The sequence below is a fragment of the Leopardus geoffroyi genome, chromosome C2 (assembly GCF_018350155.1).
Source record: "Leopardus geoffroyi isolate Oge1 chromosome C2, O.geoffroyi_Oge1_pat1.0, whole genome shotgun sequence".
Classification (NCBI taxonomy): Eukaryota; Metazoa; Chordata; class Mammalia; order Carnivora; family Felidae; genus Leopardus; species Leopardus geoffroyi.
The window spans coordinates 104175159-104200506 of record NC_059333.1 but is presented as its reverse complement, the minus strand read 5'-3'; the positions used below and the strand labels follow the sequence as shown (position 1 = coordinate 104200506).

The 25348-nt window shown below is 41.1% G+C and overlaps 1 protein-coding gene and 1 long non-coding RNA gene across 4 annotated transcripts in view; one reads left to right on the top strand and one right to left on the bottom strand.

The window, feature by feature from the left end:
- PPM1L (protein phosphatase, Mg2+/Mn2+ dependent 1L) overlaps positions 1–24946 on the top strand; it is a 302063-nt gene extending 277117 nt beyond the window's left edge. For all 3 annotated transcript variants that reach the window (XM_045503076.1, XM_045503078.1, XM_045503077.1), the window contains exons 3-4: positions 11269–11430; positions 15044–24946. In XM_045503076.1, the coding sequence (XP_045359032.1) occupies positions 11269–11430; positions 15044–15390 (509 nt within the window). In that variant the 3' untranslated portion in view covers positions 15391–24946. The remainder of the gene's footprint in view (positions 1–11268; positions 11431–15043) is intronic.
- The window catches only part of LOC123611305, a 24248-nt gene continuing 21837 nt past the window's right edge, over positions 22938–25348 (bottom strand). The window contains exon 2 of the long non-coding RNA XR_006718548.1: positions 22938–23027. This is a non-coding gene — a long non-coding RNA (uncharacterized LOC123611305). The remainder of the gene's footprint in view (positions 23028–25348) is intronic.

Below are 25348 nucleotides of genomic sequence, written 5' to 3'. Positions count from 1 at the left end.
CCCTCTTCTCTTTCTGCCATTCTCCTTTCTGCCTTTTATTAAAAAGCAAATGCCCCTTTTATAAAGTTTAATTTCCAAAGTTCCTATTATGCCCACTCTTCCAACATTCATAAAGAAGCAGAGACTACTTGTAATTTGCTGGGAACCCTAGAGAAAAGTGAGATATCTCACTGAAGAATCCTCAAATAACATGAAGACATGAAAAAACGTAGCCAGTGCTTCTCTGGCTTATGTAAGAAGAATCAAAGAACCATGAAATTAATTTTATTTATTATTAAAAGATACTGGACTTAGGATCCAGTATGTGATAATGTAATTAATTTCAGTAACATACTATCATCTGAACTAAATGTCAGCAGTAGTTATGAGAAGTATATCAGTGAGCATCACAAAAGCTTGCCTGCTTACTTATACCTTAAAATAGTCATGCTCAGAGAGTATAGATGAAAACTCCCATAGCAAGAGGACCTTCTGGGTTTTTCTAAGACTCTCCAGCGCACGTGATCCATTTAATGGGAACCACCTCACTTTATCATGTTCATACTTAACTGAAAAGGAAGGATGAGAAGGGTGTCCAGGCCACACTCAAGGGTGAAATAAACTTTACTATTATAGCAGTTGAAAGTAAAGTTGAAGAAGATTTCAATTTCAAAACAGGGTTTAAGAGCATCAGATGACATATCTATATTTTAACTCTGGGGAGGTGTGAAAATTAAATGAATACTCCATCGGACTCTAAAAGCTTGAATTATGACTTCCTCTGCCCCATTAAATAGATTATTTTTCCTATTTAGGGTGGCACACCTCATTTGTGGAAAAAACCTTGCCGGCACTCATACACTGTTTCTTATTTCTACTGGTCATCTTATTAATTACTATGTGTTTGCCAAGGAAAAGCCCAAGTATACCTACATCTAGAATTAGCACTAGGGTTTGGGGTGACTGAGTCGCTCAGTCCGTTGAGAGTCTGACTTCAGCTCAGGTCATGATCTCACAGTGTGTGAGTTTGAGCCCTGCATTGGGCTCTGTGCTGACAGCTCAGAGCCTGGAGCCTGCTTTGGATTCTGTGTCTCCCTCTCTCTTTGCCCCTCCACCGTTCTCTCTCTCTCTCTCTCTCTCTCAAAAATAAATAAACATTAAAAGAAATTTTTTAGAATTAGCACTAGGGTTTAAAATAATAGAATTTGTCATCAAGTTGACTGGCTCACATTCAGCCAGTGTCACAGTCCATGGATGAAATTTTTGCTTATGCAAAAATCTCACCTGGGAAATAAAAATTCGTGATCTGTAATAGACCTTTTTCTCACAAAATGTTATTTCTGCCACTCTGTCCTCTGGAATGTGATGAGGGGGAGTTGAGGCAGCTTTGGGTTGCAAGGGAGCACCCAAAATGTGCCATCTGGGAGAGCTTCCTATCTGTGCCCAGCCCAGGACTCACAGAAGCTGTGGGAGGTGTGTATGGGCATGTCCCATCACTGCTTTCTCTCTTTGGAAGCCCACAGAGATACTCTGCCTTCTTGAGTAAAGAAGGCCTTAATGTGTTCTCAGTAACACTCAGATGTGGCCTTAGAGATGTTGCTACCAATATTTCACTCTTCAGGTTGCTTTGGGGCTGCTACCAGACTCTGTGTGAAGTAGAAACCCTCTGATATGCTCTTCTGCTGGAATTCCTCAAGTGACCTTCTTCCATGGTAGGTTTCTTTCTGGGTGGGCAGGGTAGGATACAGCCTAGAAGCAGGGTCCCTGTATCATTGTGCAGGTTTGACTACATGAGTGGTAGAAGGCACCGTTCACACTGTGGTTATTATCAGTTTGAATGTGTACTTTAACTATTTTATGGAGTTGGTGGTAAACTGTCTTAAGGAAGAAATACCTTTCTCTGGTTTGCACAAAAACATTAAATATGAGCTAGTAACAGCCTGCCTCAAGGTTGGAACACTCTGGCAAACAGTGGGTGAGTTCCGCCTCTCACTTGGCTGTGTGGCCTTGGGCTAATCCCTGAATCTCAGTCTTATCATCTGCAAAATGGGGATAATAGACTTTATAGGCTGTTAAAATGAAAGAAATTATATATGCCAAGGACTGGGCTTAGGGCCTGACACATAGTAGGTGGTCAGTATGTGATAGTTCTCATCACTTGGTCAGCACAAGCCTCTCTACACACACAGATCTCTTTCCAGTCACTTTCCACTCAAGGCTCTCAGAGCATAAAATAACTGTCAGACGCATTACTACAAGACTCATTATAGTAGAATTATTGATTTTTAGTATGAATCATTAATTAGTATTAATTTAGTAATTCTCTGCACTGAGGTAGACTAATGAGTGGTGATTCTCCCAGGACAGTGACACATATTAGTATAAGGCTGACGAGGGCCTGCCTCTGAGAGAATTTAGAGCAGGGGGTGCAAGGACTCAGGCAGTCCTTAGTCAGAATCTTAGTCTCTTGTCTAAGAGAAAAGGAATGAAGAAGGAAAGATTAGAGCTCACTCTTTAGTTTTCCAGACAACAGGTTGTCCCCGACAGGTCTGTCTCTGCCATGGCATTAATTACTACAAGAAAGACTGGTGAACAAGCTCTGAGCAGGTCAAACTTTGGCGGACTTAAAGATTATGCAGACAGGGGCTGGAGACCGGGGAGTCTTATCTACAAACTACCTGGCACTTTATCTGTGTTTCAAGGCTCCTCACAGCTTTGGCTGTGGGAGGTGGAGACTGGAAGTCCCTGCTGACAGTGATCTTATCATTCCCCATGATGCTTTCATTAATGACTGGCTTCGCCTGCTCTTTTTCCAATATGTTGCTGCTCACCAATATAATTTCTGTCAGTCACCGGGCCCTGATGTCGTCTAGGCCCTGAAATTGTGTTCTTGAGCTAACATTCATTGTCAAAACTTTACAAGATAAACCTATTTCTCCTCATCCTATAAATGTGTTGATTTTCCCATGCTGCATATATTGAATGGCCTTGAGACTGTTAACACCTTCAATGAAATCCTCTCTCTCACCCACAAATGTATGCGTGTGTATGTCCCCTTCTCCCCATCCGCTTCCCCTACCTCTTCTCCACCCCACCCCCAATTTTTTGCTCCCTTTTGGCACTTTTCCTTATTCTCTTACAAAAGACTTGATGCCACAGAGGGGAGTCACTATGTGGCTCCTAAACCAAGTTAATTCCACCCAGTTCTCCCATCTCTGCCCAGCCTCCCTCTCCCACTGCCAGAAAAACATCAAACTGCAGTGTCCCACTTGCATAAGAAAACTGATGTGGTAAGGTGAACTTTCAGAAAATAAGGATTCTCATGACTCCGATTTTTAAATCATAGCTGTGTGCACATAGAAAGCAGGGGTGGGGAGCGCCAGGGATTGAGGGTAGTGTGCTTTGATTGGCACCAGGGCAGGGAGTTCTGCTCTGAGCAGAAGTTGAAGGTGGCCCTGCTCAGAGATGAGGTGAGGCTATTCAGCAGTGGGTGGGGGAGAGGGAGGCCTAAAGGCAGCTGAGGCTAGCTTGTGTGTCACTGATGGTAGAATCTGAATCTGAATTTGAACTATCTGCGGGCAGTAGTGCTGTCACTGTTGTCACTGCTGTTCTCCTGGGCTTTGTTTCCCCCTGTACGAGATTGTCAGTTCTGCTTTTCCTCCTTCATGTCTTGTGTACTTGGCTTTATGCAGTGGATATGCTCCTGAAGTGTTTTGAATACATTTGGGTTTTAAATGACATTACATTCATCTTAATACAGAAAGGTATAAAGAAAATGAAGTGGTCTAAAATCTCAACACCTGTTAATATTTTTTAAATAAGAGTGTGAATGTTTACATGGTTAGAATGTATATATTTACAAAGCACAAAGTGTGAATTGTACAAATGCTACCATTAGTACATGTTATAAAAGCACCTCATGTTACCTAAATACTTAACACCGCTCCTAGTGCTAGGAGTCTGTGCAGTGTACAAAGCACTATCATGGAATAGAGCGATGAGTATTGTAAGAAGCATTTTCTTTTAAAAGACTTTATAATCAGGGCATCTGGGTGGCTCATTCGGTTAAGTGTCTGATTTCGGCTCAGGTCATGATCTCTCAGTTCATGAGTTTGAGCCCCGCGTCAGGCTCTGTGCTGACAGCTCAGAGCCTGGAGCCTGCTTCAGGTTCTGTGTCTCCCTCTCTGTCTGCCCCTCCCCCGCTCACACTCACTCTTTTTCTCTGTCTCTGTCTCTCTCTCTCTCACAAAAATAAACACTTTAAAAATTTTTGATAAAGGACTTTATAATTAAAATATATACACACAGAGCAGTGAATAAGAAAGGGTCACCCTGGCCCAAAAAGAGGCTATTAGTCTAATGGGTCAAAGAATCATTTGACTCACAGTGTCTTTTGTTTCTTTGCACGGGTTTTTTTTTTTTTTTTTTTTAAAGTTGCCAACATTTAAAAATCAGGAGAGTTCAGGGGCACCTGGGTAACTCAGTCGCTTAAGCATCTGACTCTTGATTTTAGCTCAGGTCATCATCTCATGGTTTTTGGGATCGAACCCCAAGTCAGGCTCTGCGCTGCCAGCCACAGAGCCTGCTTGGGATTCTCTCTCTGTGTCTCTCTCATCCTCTCTCACTCTGCCCCTACCCTGCTTGCACCCCCTCTCTCAAAATAAATAAATAAATATTAAATTTTTTTTTTTTTTAATTTGTAGAACTATTCACAAGGGGCCTACATTCCAACATGGCAATGGCCTTAATTGCTAAGGATCTGCTGTCCCTTAGCATGTGTTCTCCAGTTTGCCAAAAGCCCCACCCACATTCCCTGTTGTGGGCCTGACACTTAAATCTGATTTCAGTTGTTACTTATCCTCACGCCTGCCCTTAGAGCAGAAGATATTTCAGAACCCATGGCCCTGTCGAAAGTAGGGGGATAAAGCTGCTCCAAGAGGGCCACGGGCTTTTTCTTCTACCTGTCCTACTTTTCTAAAGGCATTGGAATTTGCAGTTCCAAATCAAGATCAGCAGAATATGAAAATTGAAAAGAGCCTATAGGTCAACTAATCCCAGCCGCTGGTTTTTTATTTCAGAGAGGTGAGGTTGCCTTCTGATTGCTCATTATTGAGCATTTTCAGTGTACCAGCTTTGTTTAAGTTCATACAGTCACAGTTATATTAAATGAAGCTCGTGCCACATGATTAAATTTTTTCCTGATCTACAAACTTTTTTGTGACTTGTACCAACATACACTGCGAAAGGGGACAAGTTGACACAGAAGTGTAGAAACAGGTCACAGAAATCTTTACTTCTGGGAGTAGGAAGAGACCAGCTTAGAACAGGAAGAAGTGCTGATTGTTCAAAGGTGTGGCCTGGTGGAGTCGGTCCTGGTATGTGACCATGTGACCAGGACAGGGGGTTATCCTACCTGAGACCTAGTTTCCCATCTGTTAAATGGGGATAATTATGCCTTATCTTAGGCAGATTAAGTTATACAATGGAAGTAAATGTTTAGCATTATAATGAAAAGTTATCATTGGGGTCTATTATTGTTATCATTACTAGAGTAGTAATTCTGGACTCTCAGGTTTTTTAGGCACTTAGTCCCACAGTGCATATGCATCGAGCAGTGTAACCATGGGTAAGACACTTGAAGCCTCTGTGTCTCATTTTCCTATCTGCTCAAAGGGAGGAATAAAGTCTGTCTCACCCCCACTGAAGAGTTAGGAAATCAACTACACGTGTGTTTGTGAGCCACTTAATGGCATTTAGAGTGCTAAATAAATTGTCATTACTACTTTGCTATTAACTAAATTGAGTTTAAAAACATTGATGACCAGGGTCTTCAAAGGTACCTGAACTAACCCGTTACTTAACCTTCATTAGGATTTACATTTTTCTCAAGCTCAACTCACCAAGTGAAGTAAGTCCCTAATATTATCCAACCGTAATAATTAGGTAAGTCCAGAAGAGATTTTCTCATGTACCTTTACTTTGCCTACCAGAAATTAAATCAGAGGAGAGAATGCTGGTTTAGAAGAATAGACTAATGAATAATTAGCATTTGTGGGTTTTCCCTAAAGAAAATGAAAATTCACAGGACAACATGAAAACATGTCTGTTCTGCTCAACTACAAACTGAGGTCAGAAGCAGACACAGAATGCTCATGTAATGACCACCGTGAGGCACTTTTATCACTTCCCAAGGCTCTGGAAGGCATGGTGAGGATAGAAACCCTACCCATGTTTCATTTGCATTGGACCAGGAGCCTGGACTGGAGGGAAGAGCTCAGGACGGTCCTGGGCTGGAAGCTCTCTCTAGTTATTGGCAGTGTGCCTGTGTGCATGGTTATACATGTATAGGAGGGTCCACATGTTTTGATCAATGTGTAATATATATTTTGCTACCGCTAAGTCTCCCTGCTGTGGTGGTATCCAGAAGATGGTGTAAATTGTATTATTGAATGAGGTGGACATGCTCAGAGCAAGTCTGCAGAAGCTTAGCATACGTCAGTTCAGGATCAAAGAGATAGCGTGTGATTATTTATTCATTCATCTACTAATTCGTTTATTCAGCAAATATTGAGTGGCTGCTGTGCTAGACATCAGCATTATAGTAGGGAAAACAAACGGACAGTGTCTTTACCCTTGTGAAGTTTACATCGTACAGGGGAAGATTGGTACTAATTAGTTTAAATAAATATACAAGATATTTACATAAGTGTGTGTTGTGAGGGCAATAAGGGAAATAAAGGGGAGATCACCCCATCAGAGAAGGCTTCTCGGATGATGTCACACTTGAACTAAGACATCACTGTATGCATTAGTCAGCCAGTGTCAAAGATGGGGAAATATACGAGGCAGAGGGAACAGTGAGTACAAAGGTCTAAGGACAAAAAAAGGGTTGGCATGTTTGGGCAACAGAAGGGAGGGAAAGCAAGGGCAAGAGTAGTATGACATGACATTGGATAGTTTAGGTGGGGGCCAGACCATGCAGGATGTGGCCATCATTGTTTTTCACCTGACTGCTGAAATAGCAGTACTTAGAAATGACGGTGGCCTGGACTAGAGTCAACACAATGAGAACAGGAGAGCTGGAAGGGTTTAAGATGTATCTTAGAGGTAAGAGTGACAGAACTTAATGATGGATTGAATGTCAGGAATGAGGACTAGAAAAACAAGGATTACACCTAGCTTAAAGTAACTACATTAGATGCCATTTTCTGAGGCTTAAAAGTTAAATAACTTGCCAGACCTCATTCAATTAGGACATTGAAGTCTAGTCTGTGTGAATTCACTTTTTTCATTGTTTTAATCTGTGAAGTGAGGCTACTAGGTTAAATTTCCAACATATCTTCCAGATTTGCAATTAAGTTCTCATCTAGATGAGAAACATCAGAGGTAGAAACATCCTGAGGTATTAAGTAATATTGCCAGAATCTGGTATCTGATATAGTGCTATGGTGGAATAAATCTTTTATATCAAAACTTGTAGCCAAAATTTGAGAGGTGTTATTTTCTCACACAAACAAAAGAAACAATGATTTGTCCATTTTCTCTTAGACACAGTGTTTTTTGGGAGTCTTTCAGCAACGAGGTAGTTTGTACTGTAAAGGAAGATAACATTATAAATTGTCTGTTGTAATCCCAAACTAAGACTGCAAAGCCCAATCGATAAATTGCTTACAGGGAAGCAGTTTTTTTAATATTATTCATCAACGTTTATTTATTTATTTTTGAGAGAGAGAGAGAGACAGAGACAGCACAAGCAGGGGAGGGGCAGGGAGAGGGGGAGACACAGAATCTGAAGCAGGCTCCAGGCTCTGCACTGTCTGCACAGAGCCCAATACAGGGCTCAAACTCACGAATCATTAGGTCCTGACCTGAGCCAAAATCGGACAGATTGAGCCACCCAGGTGGCCCAGGGAAGCAGAGTTTTTAGATTATGCTTGGGCCTCCACTCAGATACAGGCAGGTTTCTACAGAGAGGGGAGGGGTGTCATTTCAGTGATCTGAAAAACAGCCTGCAGCTCTAATTTCACCATCTGGGGCCCGCCCATTTTGGCCAGGTCTGAGATTCCATTGCTCACATTAGCAGCCCCCACTGTTTCAAAGCAGTAAATTGCTGAACTCCAGCTCATGAGGTACATCTTTTTTACCCATAGAAACAGTGGAATTGTGTTCTTGACAAAGGAATTGGCAGGCCATGAATCTTAAGTATATCCAACAGCAAGTGAATAAAGAAAAGCAACCACTCTAAATCTATCCCTAGACCCCCTTTTTTGGACTATAAACCCCTGAATCAGTTAGGATGCTACAAGGAACAGAAAAATCCAACTTAAAAAGCCATGAGCAGTAAAGATATTTAATGTCTCACAGGACAAGTCAATTTCAGGCTGGTTCAGCAGTTCTGTGATGTCTTAGGGACTCAGGCTCTTTACCTCTCTGCTCTACCCTCCTCAGCAGAGTGCCTTGACCCTGAGGCTCAAGATGGCTGCCACAGTTCTGGGAAACACATGAGCCAACACGGGACCAAAGAAGTGGGTCATTTTCTTTGTTGTGTCTCCATTAGTGACAGAGAAAGCCTTTCCCAGAAGCCCTAAGCAGACCTCCCCTTAAATCCTTATCCATGGAGCACCCAGTTCCCCCCATGCAGATAGTAGGACATTATCCTAGACGTTTCCCCCTCTCCTTTATTTCCCTCACTCTCTATGACCTCTCTAGGTTTTATATAATCTGTCTCCTACCCTCTATCTACATTAATTCAGATGCTCATTATCTCTTTCTCTCTCCCTGGATCCAGTTTATCTTCCATATTGCCACTGAAATGATCTTTTAGAACACATATCTCATCATGACACTATCCTGCTTAAAATCCTTCTGTGATTCTTAATCACGTATACGATAAAATATCAATTTTTTTTTTCTAGCTGTAGGATTGACCTCTCCCTTCCTCTTTTATTAAAAAAAAGACTTACCTGGCAGCTCAGGACAGCTAGCAGATGGGTGTAGAGCTGCTGTGCTGAAATGGGGTGGGGAAAGGGCCCATAGACAGGTGGATCCACCTGCTTCCTTCACAGGAAGGCCCAAAGCCCTTCCCTAGACCCCCGGCAGTACAGGCAAGTGGAAACACCTACAGGCCAACTGGTATGGACCTCAGGAGTGTCAGCCATGCTAGTGGCACAGGCTTAGATGGTAGTGGAGGCCGAGGTCAAAAACATGGTCTCTCAGAGTGTGCAGAGTGAGAAGGGAAGAGGACCAAAGAGAATACACTGCCTTCAAGCCATGCAATATCCAATGAAGTAATATTTCTTTTTTTTTTTTAGTTTATTTATTTATTTTGAGAGAGTGGGGAGGGGCAGAGAGAGACAGAGAGTGAGAGAGAGACTCCCAAGCAGTCTCTGCACTGTCAGCACAGAGCCCGATGCAGGGCTCAATCTCATGAACTATGGGATCAAGACCTAAACCGAAGTCAAGAGTCAGATGCTTAACTGACTGAGCCACCGGGCACCTTTAAAGTAAGGTTTCTATTTTACCTTTCATACTTTAAGAATGTGCCTTATATTCTCTGATTGTGTTAGACATGTTAACCCAATCAGATTCTTGAGGAGAAAGTGAGGATTGTTCAAGACCAAAAGGCAACTAATATCAAAAACTGAGAATAACAATTTCTAATTGATGAATTATTTTTGTGTTCACATTTTCATTTTTATAGTGTTTTTTAAAGGTAAAAGTGGGGCGCCTGGGTGGCTCAGTCGGTTAAGCGGCTGACTTCGGCTCAGGTCACGATCTCACGATCCGTGAGTTCAAGCCCCGCGTCGGGCTCTGTGCTGACAGCTCAGAGCCTGGAGCCCGTTTCAGATTCTGTGTCTCCCTCTCTCTCTCTGCCCCTCCCCTGTTCATGCTCTGTCTCTCTCTGTCTCAAAAATAAATAAACGTTAAAAAAAAAAAAATTTTTTTTAAAAAAAGGTAAAAGATTTGCAATTTGCCTGGATAATCCCTAAGATTAATCTTTTTTCTCTTTTACAAAGCTTTTCATATCAGAAATCCTGAGTTAACCAATATTTCATGTATTTCCATTTTTGATCAAAACCCAGTTTTGAGTTAAATAGGCTTGAGAATGGAATTTCAAACTGAACTATAATACCCGAATATGCTAAATATGCTAATTATTCTCCCTGCTCTTGATATTGAGCTGCATTTATTCTTTACGTCCATTTAAGAATTCAATCTTGTTTCTTCTTCTGTAAAGACGAAAGAGCCCTTTAGATGCAGTTTACATTCTGTTCTAGAATATAACCTTCTAAACGAGGAGGGAAATACTAATGAAGACATCGATGGATAATTTTAACAAGGAAAGGCGTTAACAGTTTGAAGCAACAGCTTAATGGGTTGTGCATTTCAGTGGGTATTTGCATACTCAGTGACATTGTCAGAAGGGAGGAGGGAGAATGGAAAGAGCTGGGCAGAGGACACCAGGCGGGAAATAAGGGCAATCTCCAAGTAGACTAGGACTGTCCAACTCTTATTTGCTCTTACCCGTTCTCATTTCAAGAATGGTTTGAGAAGAGCTTGTCCTTTTGTGTCTTGTATAGGCAAGCAGGTCATCAGTCTTGCTTCCCTTCTGACTCTGACCACCCCAACCCTCCACCTCCCATCTACCTCGATCTCATCTCTATCATCACTGTAGGTTTTTTTTTGCTTCTCCCTTTATAGTCTGTCCCCATCACACCCTGGAGCTGATCTGTTTTTGGCTACCAGTCTTTGCCATCAGACTTTGTATAGGCAAGTTTGTATAGGCAGCTCCTTCATGGCTCCCCATGACACCATAAGATCAGGCTGTTGGCATCTGTCATTTATTGCCTCTTCCAGCCCCTCTAGCTGAGGAGCCCACACAACCCCTATCCTCCCCACCTTCTGGGACTTCACAGAGATTAGGCACCAATGAGAAGCAAAAAACATGTATCAATTGTCTGAAGCTTCAAATTGATTTGGACTCTCTCCTAATCCTTTTAAATGTGATACGTGTTTAAATTAAGAGGAGCAGAAACAAAAATGATTTGGGAAAATGATAATGTTATCCTAGCTTATTTCAGCAACATTCTAACATGGTTAAGAAAATGGACTGTCAGATTTGATCAGTGTTGTTGAAGTGAACAGCCATCATTCTCAGAGTGTCTGGAGTTAAATTCTCACCCAGCAGGAGCAGTTTTAATGACTGAAGAATCCAGTAACACGGAGAAATAGCTGAATCTCAATGCACTGCTGACCTCTCACGTTGCCCCTCTCTCTTCTGTTTTTCAGGTACAACGTGTTTGATTGCTCTGCTATCAGATAAGGACCTCACCGTGGCCAACGTGGGTGACTCAAGAGGGGTCCTGTGTGACAAGGATGGGAACGCCATTCCTTTGTCTCATGATCATAAGCCTTACCAACTGAAAGAAAGAAAGAGGATAAAGAGAGCTGGTGAGCTTGTGAATACCTCCAAGGACTGTCTGCCATCCTGTTCGGTGAACAAGGTGGCTTGCTTGGATTGCCTGTGGGGGATGAGATGTTCAGTTACCCAGTGATTAGTAGATGAACACAGAGGCTGGTGCTGAGGTAGCTGAGACTTAACTTTGGGACATTTCTTGTCAAATGACCACGGAACTTGCCCTTCTTCAAGGCCAAAGATTCCAAAAGGGCCCCCCCAAAGCCCTTTACCTGTTTAAAGGCTAACGAGATCTTTGGGCACCTGCTTGCCATACTCTGTTTCCTCCAGCCACCCCAAACTACTAACCATTCCCCAAATGAACCATGTCTCTGGTAGCTCTGTGCCTTTGCATGTGCCATCCCCACCATCCATTAGATAACGATTACTTGTCCTTTAAGATTCAGTTTAAAGGCATCCTTTTGGAAGGCTTCCCTGTCACTGCGCCAAAGGCTCCCCCAGTCTGGATTAGGTGCCCCTTCATCTTTCCCAGCATCCTATGTGGGTAACCTATCAGGTTACCTTTCACAATGTATGGACATACTTGGCTCTCCTATCTGTCCTGTCTTCCTGATCGTGAACTCTCTGAGGGCAGGAATTTGGTCTTGTTCCTCTCTCTGCTCCCAGCACCTAACTCAGTGAGTGCTCGGCACAAGTAAATATTCTGGGGTGGGGCTGGGGGTGTCCCTTTTTTATTAATTTCTTTCTATATCTAGAGGCTGGGGATACAAACTTACATTCTGGAATTGGGATGGGGTGGGGAATGGAGTAGACAGACATTAACAATAAATAAGTAAAAATAGGTAAATTGTCTAGTATATTACAAAGTGATAAACATTATGAGGAGACACAAAGCAGGCAAGGGAATGGGGAGTGTCAGGGGTGGTCACTATAGGCCTCACCAAGGTGACATTAGGACAGAGACTTGAAGGAAGAAGATCAGTTGATGATTATATTTTCATAATTCACTTTGGAGGGATTCTTTTCTAGCTGTGGAAAGGAGGAGTCCCTCCCTCTGCAGACTGACAAGTGAGGCATATAGGCTCTATGCAGTATGCCAGGCGGCAGACCCAGCTGTCCAAGGGGAGCTCACGTACCCTGGGTCTCTAACCAGAATGGGCCCCTGCTGCCCAGGGTAATTGCAGTTGACTCTCAGTCTCTACAGGTCAGCTTCTGCCCAGAACCTAATCAACATTTGAGTTTTCACAGTAGGAAGCTGTACTGTTGAGTCAAAAAGTGTTGAATTTTATTACAACCTTCTGCTTCAGTGACTGCTTGAGATGCAGAATAATTTTTAATGAAAGCTTTGGTCAGGTTTTTTGTTGGTGGGATGGAACAGACGATGTTTTAGGAGCATCTGTCCAGCTGCAAGTAATATGAGCAAAATTGCTGGCTTCCTTACTTACAAAGACACCATTTCCCTGTGAGTCCACTGCAACCCTGGACTTATGACACAGTCTGTGCTCGTGTAAACACAGGCAAGGGTGTGTGTGCAATGCACGATACCTTGAAATGTCATCATAGCATCCAGCGTGCCCTTCTGAAATGGCATTCCCATTTTATCCTTCCTCCTCGTCCCTGCCAGACCCACCACCTGCACCCCCACCCTGCAGGGATGCTTTATAGAAGCCAATTTGGACACAGTCTCCAAGGAAGTTAATTGAACCGGCTGTGTCAAGGGTGTATTTTATACCAAGGCTTAAGGGACAGTGATTGGTTTTATTACCTTTATGTGTGTTTTCTCTGACCTCAGCCTTCCTTTCAGGACATCTTTCCCTGTCCTACTTAGCATAACAATACACTGCGACCAGTCTGGGCCAAATACATGTTGGTCCGTCTGTCTTCATTCCTTTTATTGTTTTCAACAACAGCAATGGTATCAGCTGCCATTTATTATTGTTTGCTCACTGTGCTGGGAGCCAAGACTGGTTCTTTACATATGCTTTCTTTTTACTTACCTTATGAGATTGATGATGTTATCCTCATTTTACAACCAAGGAAGTGGGACCTCATAGAGACATGTGTGCCCAAGGACACACAACTAGTGAATGGTGAGATGAGAATTGAGACCCACGACATGGACTCTGGAGCCCATGCTCTTGCCCACTAGACCACACTTCCTGGAATGTTCTCATATATTCCTGCCCATAGAAGTCCTACCTGTCATTCAAAGCCCAGCTTTACTGCTCACTCCTCCCTGACTATCACAAAGATATCATTGCTCCTTCTCCATCTGATTATAGCATTTAGCAGGTACTAGTTTCTCCCTGAAAGAATACTTCTTTTTTTTTTTAATTTATTTAAATCCAAGTTAGTTGACATATAGTGTAATAATGATTTCAGGAATAGAATTTAGTGATTCATCACTTATATATAACACTCTGTGCTCATCCCAACAAGTGCCCTCCTTAATGTCCATCACCCATTTAGCCCATCCCCCCCCCAACCCCCAACCAACACCCTGCCAGGAACCCTCAGTTTGTTCTCTGTATTTAAGAATCTCTTATGGTTTGTCTCCCTCTCTGTTTTTATCTTATTTTTGCTTCTCTTCACTTATGTTCATCTGTCTTGTTCCTTAAATTCCATGTATGAGTGAAATTATGTGATATTTATCTTTCTCTGACTGACTTATTTCACTTAGCATAATACACTTTAGTTCCATCCACGTTGTGCAAATGGCAAGATTTCAAGGAAATCTTTGCTTTGTGCTTACAGTTGTCAATACATGTGACTTTTCCTTTCTGCTAGACTGTCTACTTCTTTTGAGAAAGGTCTGGATCTTATATAACTTTATAGCCTGTAAATTGCCTTGCATGGAGTATACATTTAATAAATATCTGACAAATAATATGTGAATGAATAATGTTCTAGCTCCCTTCAAGAAAAAATAATAATAGATAATATTGAGTGCATGTTATATTCAGGCACTGTGCTAAATGATTTATATGGAATAACTCCTTTATTTCTCACAAGTCAATAGAATAGGTAGTATTATTGCCCACGCTTTGTAGTCAGGGAAACCCAGAATCAGAGAGATAGAGCTTCTCGTCTGAAGTCACACATAGCTACAAGTGACAGAGCCAAGAATCAAATCTAAGCAGTCAACCCGAGAGCCTGAGCTTTTAACCACTGTGCTAAAATACACCTTTCTTTAATCCTGATCCTATCTGGGGAGTTGTTTTGAGATCTAGATGCACCCAAGGGTGGCCTTGAGCTAAATGAAGTAGCCCAGTGGGGGTCTCTGGTTCCCGTTCTTATGCCTTTCAGCACTCTTTTGCCATTGTCATTGATCCCTACCCTGGTGCTCCCTACTGCCCATCAAGGTGTTGTTGAGTTAAAACCAATGCCCTCACCTATATGTATCTTCCTACCCTCAATATTTATATTGATATAGTCTTCAGAGCCTTTAAGATGCTAAAGATGGGGACGTGAGGATCTACTGGTAGAGTGTGAAACCTCAAGTCATGTGGCGGGAATACTCTCCTGGCAGTGCCAGGGGAGCTGAGGGGGGCACATGCAATAGATGAGCCTTTTGTACGTGCACCCAGACTCTGCTGTGTGTGTGAGATAATGGCTGGTCAAGCTAATGGGCTCCTTCTGTCTTTACAGGTGGTTTTATCAGTTTCAATGGCTCCTGGAGGGTCCAGGGAATCCTGGCCATGTCTCGATCCCTGGGGGATTATCCGCTGAAAAATCTCAATGTGGTCATCCCAGACCCAGATATCCTGACCTTTGACCTGGACAAGCTCCAGCCCGAGTTCATGATCTTGGCATCAGATGGCCTCTGGGATGCTTTCAGCAATGAAGAAGCTGTTCGATTCATCAAGGAGCGCTTGGATGAACCTCATTTTGGGGCTAAGAGCATAGTTTTACAGTCATTTTACAGAGGCTGCCCTGACAATATAACAGTCATGGTGGTGAAGTTCAGGAATAGCAGCAAAACAGAAGAGCAGTGAACCCCTCAGGGTTTCGTCTGCCTTAGACTAAAGGACTTTCAACACACTGGTCTCTTTTAATGTAGTGAAAGGCGTGGGAGTTACAATTAGGATCATCTACCTAGACATGGGATTCCCCCTCCCTGGTGGCCATAGGTCTATATGCAGTAATGAACAGAGGGTGCTCTCAGCCAATGTAGCCAAGAGGCTGGAAAATGGTTTCTTCATGTTTTTCCAAGTCTTTCATCTGATGTTGAAAATATATAAATATATAGCTGTAGATTCACACGTATGAAGTGAATGGCATATGTGCCATATATTCTCCCATTTGAGATTCTTTTCAAGATCTCTTACAGGGTTCTCCAGGCATCAGACTTTGTCCTCTCTTCGGAGCCGTGAACAGAGCAGGCCTCCAGAGCTGCAGGAGACAGGCTGCAGCGTCCTCTGTGAGTCAGGGCTGATGTGTCAACGCCCGTTGCTGAGAGGCAGAGCTATCCTGAGAGTGCTTTGTCCTTCTGAGCCCAGGTTTTTCTGCCCAGCAGCAGCCCAGACACAGATTTGGGATGGTTTATTATTCCGTGGCCGCTCTTAGAGACTGAGGGAAGTGGGGAGGATGAGAGCTGCCTGCACAGCAGACATAACCTTTTCCCCTGGCTTCCTTTATTAGTTAAATAGACTCTGTGTACCACCTGACCAGTCTTTGTGCGTTTATCCTAATTGTGCATGACCTTAACCTTTTGCTTCTACCTTACCTTATGTAATAGGCAGCTGTGAAACTTCACCACCAGACACCACGATTTTTTGTCTTACCAAGAAACCTGTTCGGGGAAATGAGTAACACAAATCACAATACCATAATTCCTTCAGTCTTTAAGGGTAGAGGAAAATAGTGGCCAAATAAGTCACAGTGCCTCTTGGGAAATCTACTGTTTGCATTAGGAGAGAAAGCTGGTGAGGTCACCACCCTGAACTGAGCTCCAGCGGCCAGTTTTTGTGCGGGTTTTTTTTCCTCGGCTATCCTATTAGCTTTCATGTATCTTTCAAGCAGTGTTCAGAGAAGCAGCAGCCTCGAACTGTGTGTGTGTTCCTTGAAGCCCAGTACACAGTTCCCAGTGCGGTTTGGCATTTGGTGATAAAATGCTGGCATGTGCTTCTCCTTGACAGTGGAAAGGCAGCAGCCGGTAACATTTGGTTGCAGATCACCGTCCACACTAGGTAGCTTTCCCCAAAAAAATACAATCCGTCCCACACCGCCCCGCCCTGTGTTTCGAGGCAACCCAGCTGGCTGGGAATTCAAGCTCAAACCTGTATTGTTAAGTGGCTCAGAGTTATTTCTGTGCAAAGCTTGCTGCTCTTCATTTCCTATCTCCAAAGTCATGTTTCCAATATCAGTATTGTATAAATTAATTGACAGAAAATGCTGGGTCATCCTGTTTGCCTGGCTGATGTGGCTCAAGCAACCAAACAAGATTTTTGTTGTGTCTCCGCCCCTCTGTGTCTGAAATGTCAAGGTGTCCGCCTGGTTTTGTCCTTCTCAAGTGGGCACTTGTCGTTAGAGCTTCTCAAAGGCCCCATTGCTTGGCCACCTCTGGTCCACGGTGCTCCTCCCCTCCCCGCCCCACCCTTATTCAACTATGCAGCTTTCCGGAAGCAGGTTCCAAGGGAGGACCTGGGAAGATGAAAAGATTCCCTTGCGGCTGCCAAGGACTGCACACCCTGTCTTGATTCCTCCAAGCACTTACCTTTCTTTGACTGCAGTGAGAATTAATAATGGTTTCCCAAGAGATTTGGCTCACTTTGGTAAACTGTAACATTAGAATTTCCAACATTAGAATCAGAACCCTGATTTTTTTTTTTTCAGCTATAGAATGTTCTAGTACAAAATATCTGCCACCATTTTAGATTGAAGTGTTTGCATATTGAGAGACAGTGAGCATTTGGATGTGTGTATCTGGGTGGGGGTCAGGAGAGGAATGTAGGAGTCATGCTGGTTGTGCTCAGTGATGGGACAGTCAAGCCAGGTGGCCCATGTTTGCTTGGAGATCTAGGACATTGTGACTCTGGAGAGTTACCAAAGCCCACCAGGAACAGGCAGTTTCAGCATGTTGTGCTACACAGTCCGTTTTCCTTTTTTATTTTTAACTTAACCCTAAAATTCATCATAACAAGAGAAAGAAATTATTAAATTCCATGATCATTGTTATTGTCTAAAATGAAAATATTAATGTTTTGGTGAAGACAAAAAAGCAAAGCCACAGTGGAGTCCTGTTTGTTTATCCTGCGCAATGTCTTCCTAGGCGGCACCGAGTGCAGGACTGCATGCTTGGGGAAGCCCCCAGCTGAGGTTCACAAGGTGGCTTCCAAATTTTGCTTTGTAGAATTAACTCCTTTCTGAATTTAACCACATAGTGTGTGTGTATTTCCTACTCCCTTTCTTTCTGCCTCTTTTCCTCCCACTTTGGCTTGTAGATTTTTCAAAGATAGACATTTTAGGCAAAATAGTAGCAGTTTTATTAATAGCTGTGTCTAAACTTAGAGAATTTTGCTTCCTTCCCCTGTCCTGGAGCTCTCTCTGACCCTCCGTCCAGCTGTTTGGGGTCTACAGACATCACCCCTGGGGTGCCCTGTGGCTCATTTTCTAGGGACAAGGGAAGTTGAATCTAGCCTTTAGGGAAATTGATTTGAGGAGTTTGCATGTGAAACTTCCCTAAACAGCACTGCCAAAGCTTTGGAATTACCACACGAGGCCGCCCAGACTCCCTAGCCCGAGTTCGCATTGCCAATAGCCCCATGGTGCCAAATTTTGGGATGATTTTGCAGTCTTTTAAAAATGAAGTTGGGAATGAATGACCACATGCTTATGAGCCCCCAGCAAGGTGCCAAGCCCAGATCCTCATTAATGCACTGCTCTGCTTCTGCTCCACTGGCAATTTATACTCTTAACATGGGTTGGGATTAGGGGCAAGGGTAGGACAAGATAGGAAAACTTTTTAAAAAATTCATTGTATTTGCAATTCTTTAATCAAAGGAATAAACAATACTTACATTAAAAACTCCAAAGCTAGTTCCTAAGATCTGCATTCATTTTATGTGACCAACTTGTCCAAGGCACTTAACTCTGAAGTCACTATTGTAATACAACATGACTGTGCACAGATGTACACATTACTGGTAACCAATGGCTACATTCTATTCCTTGCAGTAGATAAAAGGTATTGGCCTCTTGAATCTTGTCTATGTGATAAGGGTATTACGAAGAGTATTTTTTTTGTAGAGTAAAGGAGCACAGGCAATCTGGATAATTTAACACAGGGCTTATTTCAGGCAACTGTAATGATTTCAACCCACATACATTTTGTGCATACGGGATTGCATTAGAATGACAGCATCATCATTTCAACCCAACTGAAGTAATTCTAGGAAATTGATTACATTATTGAATTGGATCACTGGGATTTCCGGCAGTACATGTGAGATACACAAGGGAGTGATCACTTTTTTCCTTTGCCCGGTATACCTTGATTTTCTGGATTTTTTTTCTCCCCGAGTTATTGCCAGATCGAATGCTCTTACAACTGTGTCAATGAAGAAGGTTTAGAAAGGGCAACATTTTGTAGTGCATTTGAAAGTCTAAGAATACATACTGTGGATAAAGCTTTATTCTTTAATGATTTCAGAAAAATTGTTTTCCCTTTGACTCATCATCATTAGACTGATCCTCCCATAATATTCTCCCCAGATTGCCTTAGCTTGTCACACCAGCATTCCTGAACCAGCTCTGCAGAAATGACATGACTGTTAGATACCACACTGGGGCCTATTTAATTGCCTCTAGACTAAATTGTTGGTATCTAGACTTTTGAGCTACTTAGCTGAACATGGCAGGAGTAATAGAATCCAGTGTTCCCCTGAGTGTGTTCTATAGAACCTAAGTTCCAAATGGAGGTGCTCTTCCAAATATAAGGTTCCATGCTCAAATGAGTTTGGGAAACATACTATCTTATCATACTGTGTGCTTATAAGCACATAGAAGGTTTTAATTTAAATGTCCTATGGCGGGGCGGGGTGGGGGGGGGAATATACCACAAATGTAATTTAAGTTAGCTCAGTGTTTTTCAGATTAATTTGGACAGAGAAACTTTTTTGAGTAACACCTAGTAACGTTCCAAGGAGCTTGTGTTCCATAGGACCCACATTGGAAATTCTGGTATATGGAAATATTACTGTTTTCTCATTCACTGTGACTCTTAGTAGTAGCACTACAGTTTGCAATTTTGAAACAAGTCCTTTCACATAGGAGACTGATTTGTCAGTGAAAGCAGTGTTAAGAAGCAGTCTGACTTAATAAGCCCATCAGCAGCCTCCCGTTGATAACAGAAGCCCAGCAGTCCTACCTGAAGCTCTAAACTTCTCTCTTCTTCTATGTGAATAATAAGTAGGAGCCTTGCCATAGCTAGGGATTTCTTAGATTCATTCCAAGAGCTTTCCGTTCTGTTTCGAAGTTACCTCTTGGCTTTCCAGATTGAATCAAAATAAATAGATTTATATTTCATCACAACGTGAGAGTTTAAATATACATATTTAAAATAATAGAAAAGGGGGAAAAGACTTGGTTTTAATTCATTTTAAATTTTTAACTCAATTTTTAAAATTATGTATCCATTGTGTAATAATGGAAATGTAAACTAATAACACTTCTTTACTCTCTTTCCTCTGTCATTCTTTCTAGATTCAATGATATAATCCGAATCAGTCAAAGCTGATTCATTCTAAAATCCCTTTCCCATATTTTCCCGCCTTTCACATTTTATGTATAGGATAGTTTAGTAAGTCATCTCTGGCATCAGATGTAGGGCTTGACTATATAGCTCCATACTCCTCACTCAGCCTGGGCAGTGCTGGGAAGCTCTGAGAGGCAATCCCAAAATAACAGATGAAATAAATTTAGTCCAAAACGTGGCGCACAGGCAATTTAGGGTAACTTCATTAACTCAGAATTACCTCCACTGTTCAGGAATTATACCCACCCTGTGGACATTATCTAAACTAGTAAAAAACTGAAAGTGAAATTATTCAGGCCAAGTGGCAGATGGTGGAGGGCAAGTGATGGTTGACGCTACATGGCTTCCGTCAGATATGTGCGTCTAGACACGTTTTCTAATATGTAAATTTTTTGCTAATTCATGATGTTTATGCTTTGTCCATTACTTTTTTGTTACCACTGTTAAGCTGCAGACTGTTTAACTAAGAGATGCTTATACTAATTTTGATGTGCTTAGTAATGACCACACCAGCACCTGTATAATCACTTTATTAATCCAAACTAAGGACTTTGTAGAGAGTATGTAGTAGCTGTGCATTTTAACAAATCATCATAGGCATTTTCACAATTCAAAACTCTGCCAGCCAGCAAGCAAGCAGCAAAGGTGTAGATTATATAGAGATGTGGTTCCACTTATTCTAGAAGTCCTATAATCTAGTATTATTTAACTACAAAATTCCCCCTGACATTTGCCAAATTTGAATTAAGCTCAGAGCCTCCAAGTACCTGAGTCCTCGGCTCTGAGCACCAGCAGATTGCCGCGAAGGGTCTGGCAGCAGATTGTGGTGGGTGAGCATTGAGGGCAGGACCACGTGCCTGAGTCACTCATTACCTCTGTAGGAGAGGGAGTATCAGCCACACTCTCCCATCACCTTCTGTCATGAGGAAATTCCAGAGGTTAAATATGATATCATGCATTATCTCCACTTGCTTCTGTATATATCTGACAATGCATAATTTAATCTATGTTCGCACAGAAACAATGGTAGAGGTAGTAATCAAGGAACTGGGGAAGAATATCTTAAGGGTACCCAGACACTAAAACTGTAAAAAGTAGGTTTTCCAAAATTTGTATTATCAGTCTTCTGCCATACATGGGTCATATTTAATAGCAATTGCTGACACGTGCACACAGATCAGTAGAAGGCAATTGTTCCCACATCTTACCTACTCAGACGAGTGGCTTCCTACTTAGAGTATTGGCTAATGCTTTTTTTATGGGTTAAGAAAGACAGAATTCTAGAGCTCCTTTTATAGGACTGCTAGAACAGGCAGAATGACATCTAAGAAAAAATAATTGGAACATTTTTTTAATTTAAAAAAAGGCAAAATTAATTTCCAGTATGGTCAAAGTCAGAATGAAAAGAAAAGCATTTTTAAGAACACATAAAAGACAAAATTAAAGGAGAATAATATAAAAGGAAATATTTTAAGAAAAGAAGGCATATTTTATTACATTATGAATCATGCTTTCTGATACTTGTGGTTTTTCTGAAGTTAAGGAGATAACATTGAAATAAGAAAATGAAAATTGAGTTATTTGTAAAGTAAAATTACAGTCCCTGTTCCATTCTTTCCCAATGAAAATGAATACATGTGGTCTTATTTATTGCTGCTCTAAACACCTTCACTGTTGTAGGTTCTGTTTACTTTCCAAATCTTAGCTACAACAGAGAGCGAATTTTAGAACACATAATTTTTCAAATGCCAACATGAATACCAGTGAGTATTATGAATCACTCAACTGGGTTTTACTCCTGAAACCAAGACTACACTGTATATTTACTAACTTGAATTTAAATAAACCAATTTTAAAAATAAATAAATAAAACACAATTACAAAAACAAACAACAGGGTAATTCCGTGTTCTCACCTGTGGGAGGTTTTCTAATCCATATAATGCAAAGGGCCATATTTGCTCATATAATTTAAAAAAAAAACACCAATCATGTAGAAATGATGTTTCAGACATCTTTAGCCCAAGAGAATGAGGTCTTTTGTGCAAATTTTAAATTTCTGTCTGTCTTACTATATGTAAGAATAAACAATGACTGCTTAATGTACTAATGAAAAGATACAAATCCTGCTATTTGGGAAAAAACTAGAAGCATGGGACATTAAGCAAGACTACTCTCCACATTTAGGCTCTAAGACTATAACCAGACAGGCTTCATGTATTGGTTATTTTGATTGCCCTTTTATCTCAGGCATATATTCAGAAAATAGAGTAATAAATACAAAAATGGAGAAAATCCAATAACTTTTGCTTCTATATTAGAATGCAGGGGTGCCTGGCTGGCTCAGTCGGTAGAGCATGCAACTCCTAATCTCGGGGTCGTGAGTTCAAGCTTCACACTGGGCACAGATATTACTTTAAAGAAATTAGAAAGCAGTGTTTGCCCTTGTTAGTTTGTCTGAAATACTTGTTCATATTGAAACATTAACACCTACAACATTGTCTTTAGTTTACCCTTCAATTACTAAAGCAAATGGCTTTGAGGTATAGCACGTACACAATTTCAGTGCAGGTTGTCCAGCTGAAATTTACTTTGCAATGCCTCAGTGTTCCCATGGTGAGCCAGGAAAAGGAAAATAAAAGGAAGAAGAAGAAATTTTAATAAGGTCAGAGAATGGTTATTCTGACAAGCCTGGAAAATAGTAATGAAGTTAAACGCTCCAGTGTGAACGTACATAATTTCTATATGCCAAATGTACAAGGTATATTTTTAAATACAAGCATTATTGCATTTATAACAGATTGATCTACCTTATGAACAGATTTCATTAGAAAAGACACTATTTTTGCTGTAAGTACATCTGCTTGTATGTTTTATTCTTTCCTTTACTAATTTTTCTTTTTTTTCAGATTACCTGACATGTGCCAAGCAGAGATAGTCTGAATGTCTCTAATGGTGAGCACTCAGGCACCATCCCTGCCTTCTTGGCATTTACAGCCCATGGAGGGTTTCGTAGATATTCTAATGCTCACTTTTGGCTGAATGGGTTGAAAATTGGCATCTATCATGATTTCCTCCAATAGGCTTAGATTTGTGAAGACAGGGCAGGATTATAATAATTCTTTCCTACACATAAGAGAGTGCATGATAAAAGATTAGGGATATCTTGCTCACATCCAAGCAAATTGCATCAGGTAATTATTCCATGTTAGATCACCTAGGTTTTTCTGAGGAAGTGAGGAAGTGAGACAGAGAGCCCCTGTAGACCAGGGCAGGGGTAAGGCTGTCCCAGAGGAGGCCATCATTGAGGCCTCCACCCAAGTCAGACAACAGCCATACAAGGGCTCAGCAGTAGTATAGTCAAAGCCAAGGTGTCTCTCCCTCCAGGATCCTCTCCTGGAGGAAAGAATTACAGAAAAGAGAATAAGGAATAATGACAACATCTCTCCATGGCATATTTTAATTTTTGTTCCCAAGAAGCTATATAGTGTAACAATCTTATGCCCCAAAAGAGAACCCAGAACTGAGGGTGTTTATCAACAGTGTTCCTAAATATATAAATAAGTGAACTCGTTATATAGAAAATTGACATGTCTCAGGAATATAATAATTTCTTGGTTTTAAAAATGAAGAGAAGACTAAATGCCAGATTGTTTTTTAATCATAAATTTGGTATCCATAGTAACTTTTGGCACGGAATTTAAGTTTTATATTTTGAACAAAAATAGCAACATCTATTTTCTGTGTGGCAAAACAAAACTAAATGCCAGACTTTTATTTTTAACCACAGAAGCCACCACTTCTAAGTTCTTTGCCTGGTCATCTTACCTAGATCTCTTTTTCTGTTTATGGCAATTGCTTCTTTATCCAAGGAACGTTAGCTACTGCCAAATGACATTAGAATCCTACTGAATTAGAATAATAGAAGGTGAATGATAAGAGATTGGGAATATCTCATAGTGATCAGAAGTGGGGAGTTTTGTTGCCGTTTTGTTTTTAAGCATGAGAACATATAAAAGAAAATTCAAATTAAGGCAAAACAATTTATGATTTGGTAAGATTAAAACCAGAGGTGGAGCCCCATTATTAAGGAAGTAAAGGAGAGTTGGAGAGAGGAAGAGAAAAAAAAAAAACCACATAATTGAGTAATGTTTTTTATGAATGGTATATCTCCAAAGCTCTGATCTCATTCCTTGCTGGATTTTAAAACAGTGACTTTGTATAAGGTTTGACTAAACCAATTTCAACATCACAAAATTTTTCCATTAGTACTTTCTTGCTATTTTAAAAATTATAAGAAGTTGTTTATAAAAAGATAACCAGGATCCATAAATTATTAGACAATGCTTTTTTTTAAGAATCTTCAGATTATATTTAATCATTAAATCACAGGCCGAAACGATTGCTCAAATCAAACAGGCTTTCTGATAAGTTAGTCCCTGAAAATTATCCATGATAAATATAACAAAATCTTCACAAAACCTCATTACTCTTGGTACTCTTTAGAGGTTTGTATACCTACTATTCTATATTTGTCTCTAAGAGACATTTGAAACAATGTCAGATGTTAGTTTGGTGTAGAGCTCAGAGTAGATGGCGGTTCACGGTCACTCAAGATGCATGGTATGTCGTTCAGGTCCCTTTGATGTGTGCTAGGGGTAGATTTAGCCTTGTGGAGACTAATGTGTTCATGCAATCACTGATTCTGTGTTGTTGTATACAAAATGAACAGCTAAAAGTTCACCCTTGATGACAAGATTAAAGCAAAAATAAACCCATTAAAGTTATTGGACTTTATACATGGGATCACTGCTGTTCTGTTCTTTTGGTTCAACTCGTTTTCCATTCTAATCTCTGCTCTGGGGTTTTACAGTTTCTCAGTGCTTTTCAGTTAAAGTAGCTGTTGAGTGGAGATGCCATGTAGGAAACAGCAAAACAATTCATGGGCCAAGACCAAAGCACAACAGAAGCAAGAGATAGGAGATACTGAACCTTCGAGTGCTATCATTTGGAACAGGAATAAGCCTGGCTATGGTTCAAAACAAGGTAAATTTTAAAAAATGGATGCAACAAAAATTTTTTATTGTTAACACAACTTTTATCCAGCTTGATACCTCATCAACCAAGTTTATATAATATAACTAGTATTAGGTGATGACAGTTAGATTAGCTATACATACATGCAAACTCTAGCAACAT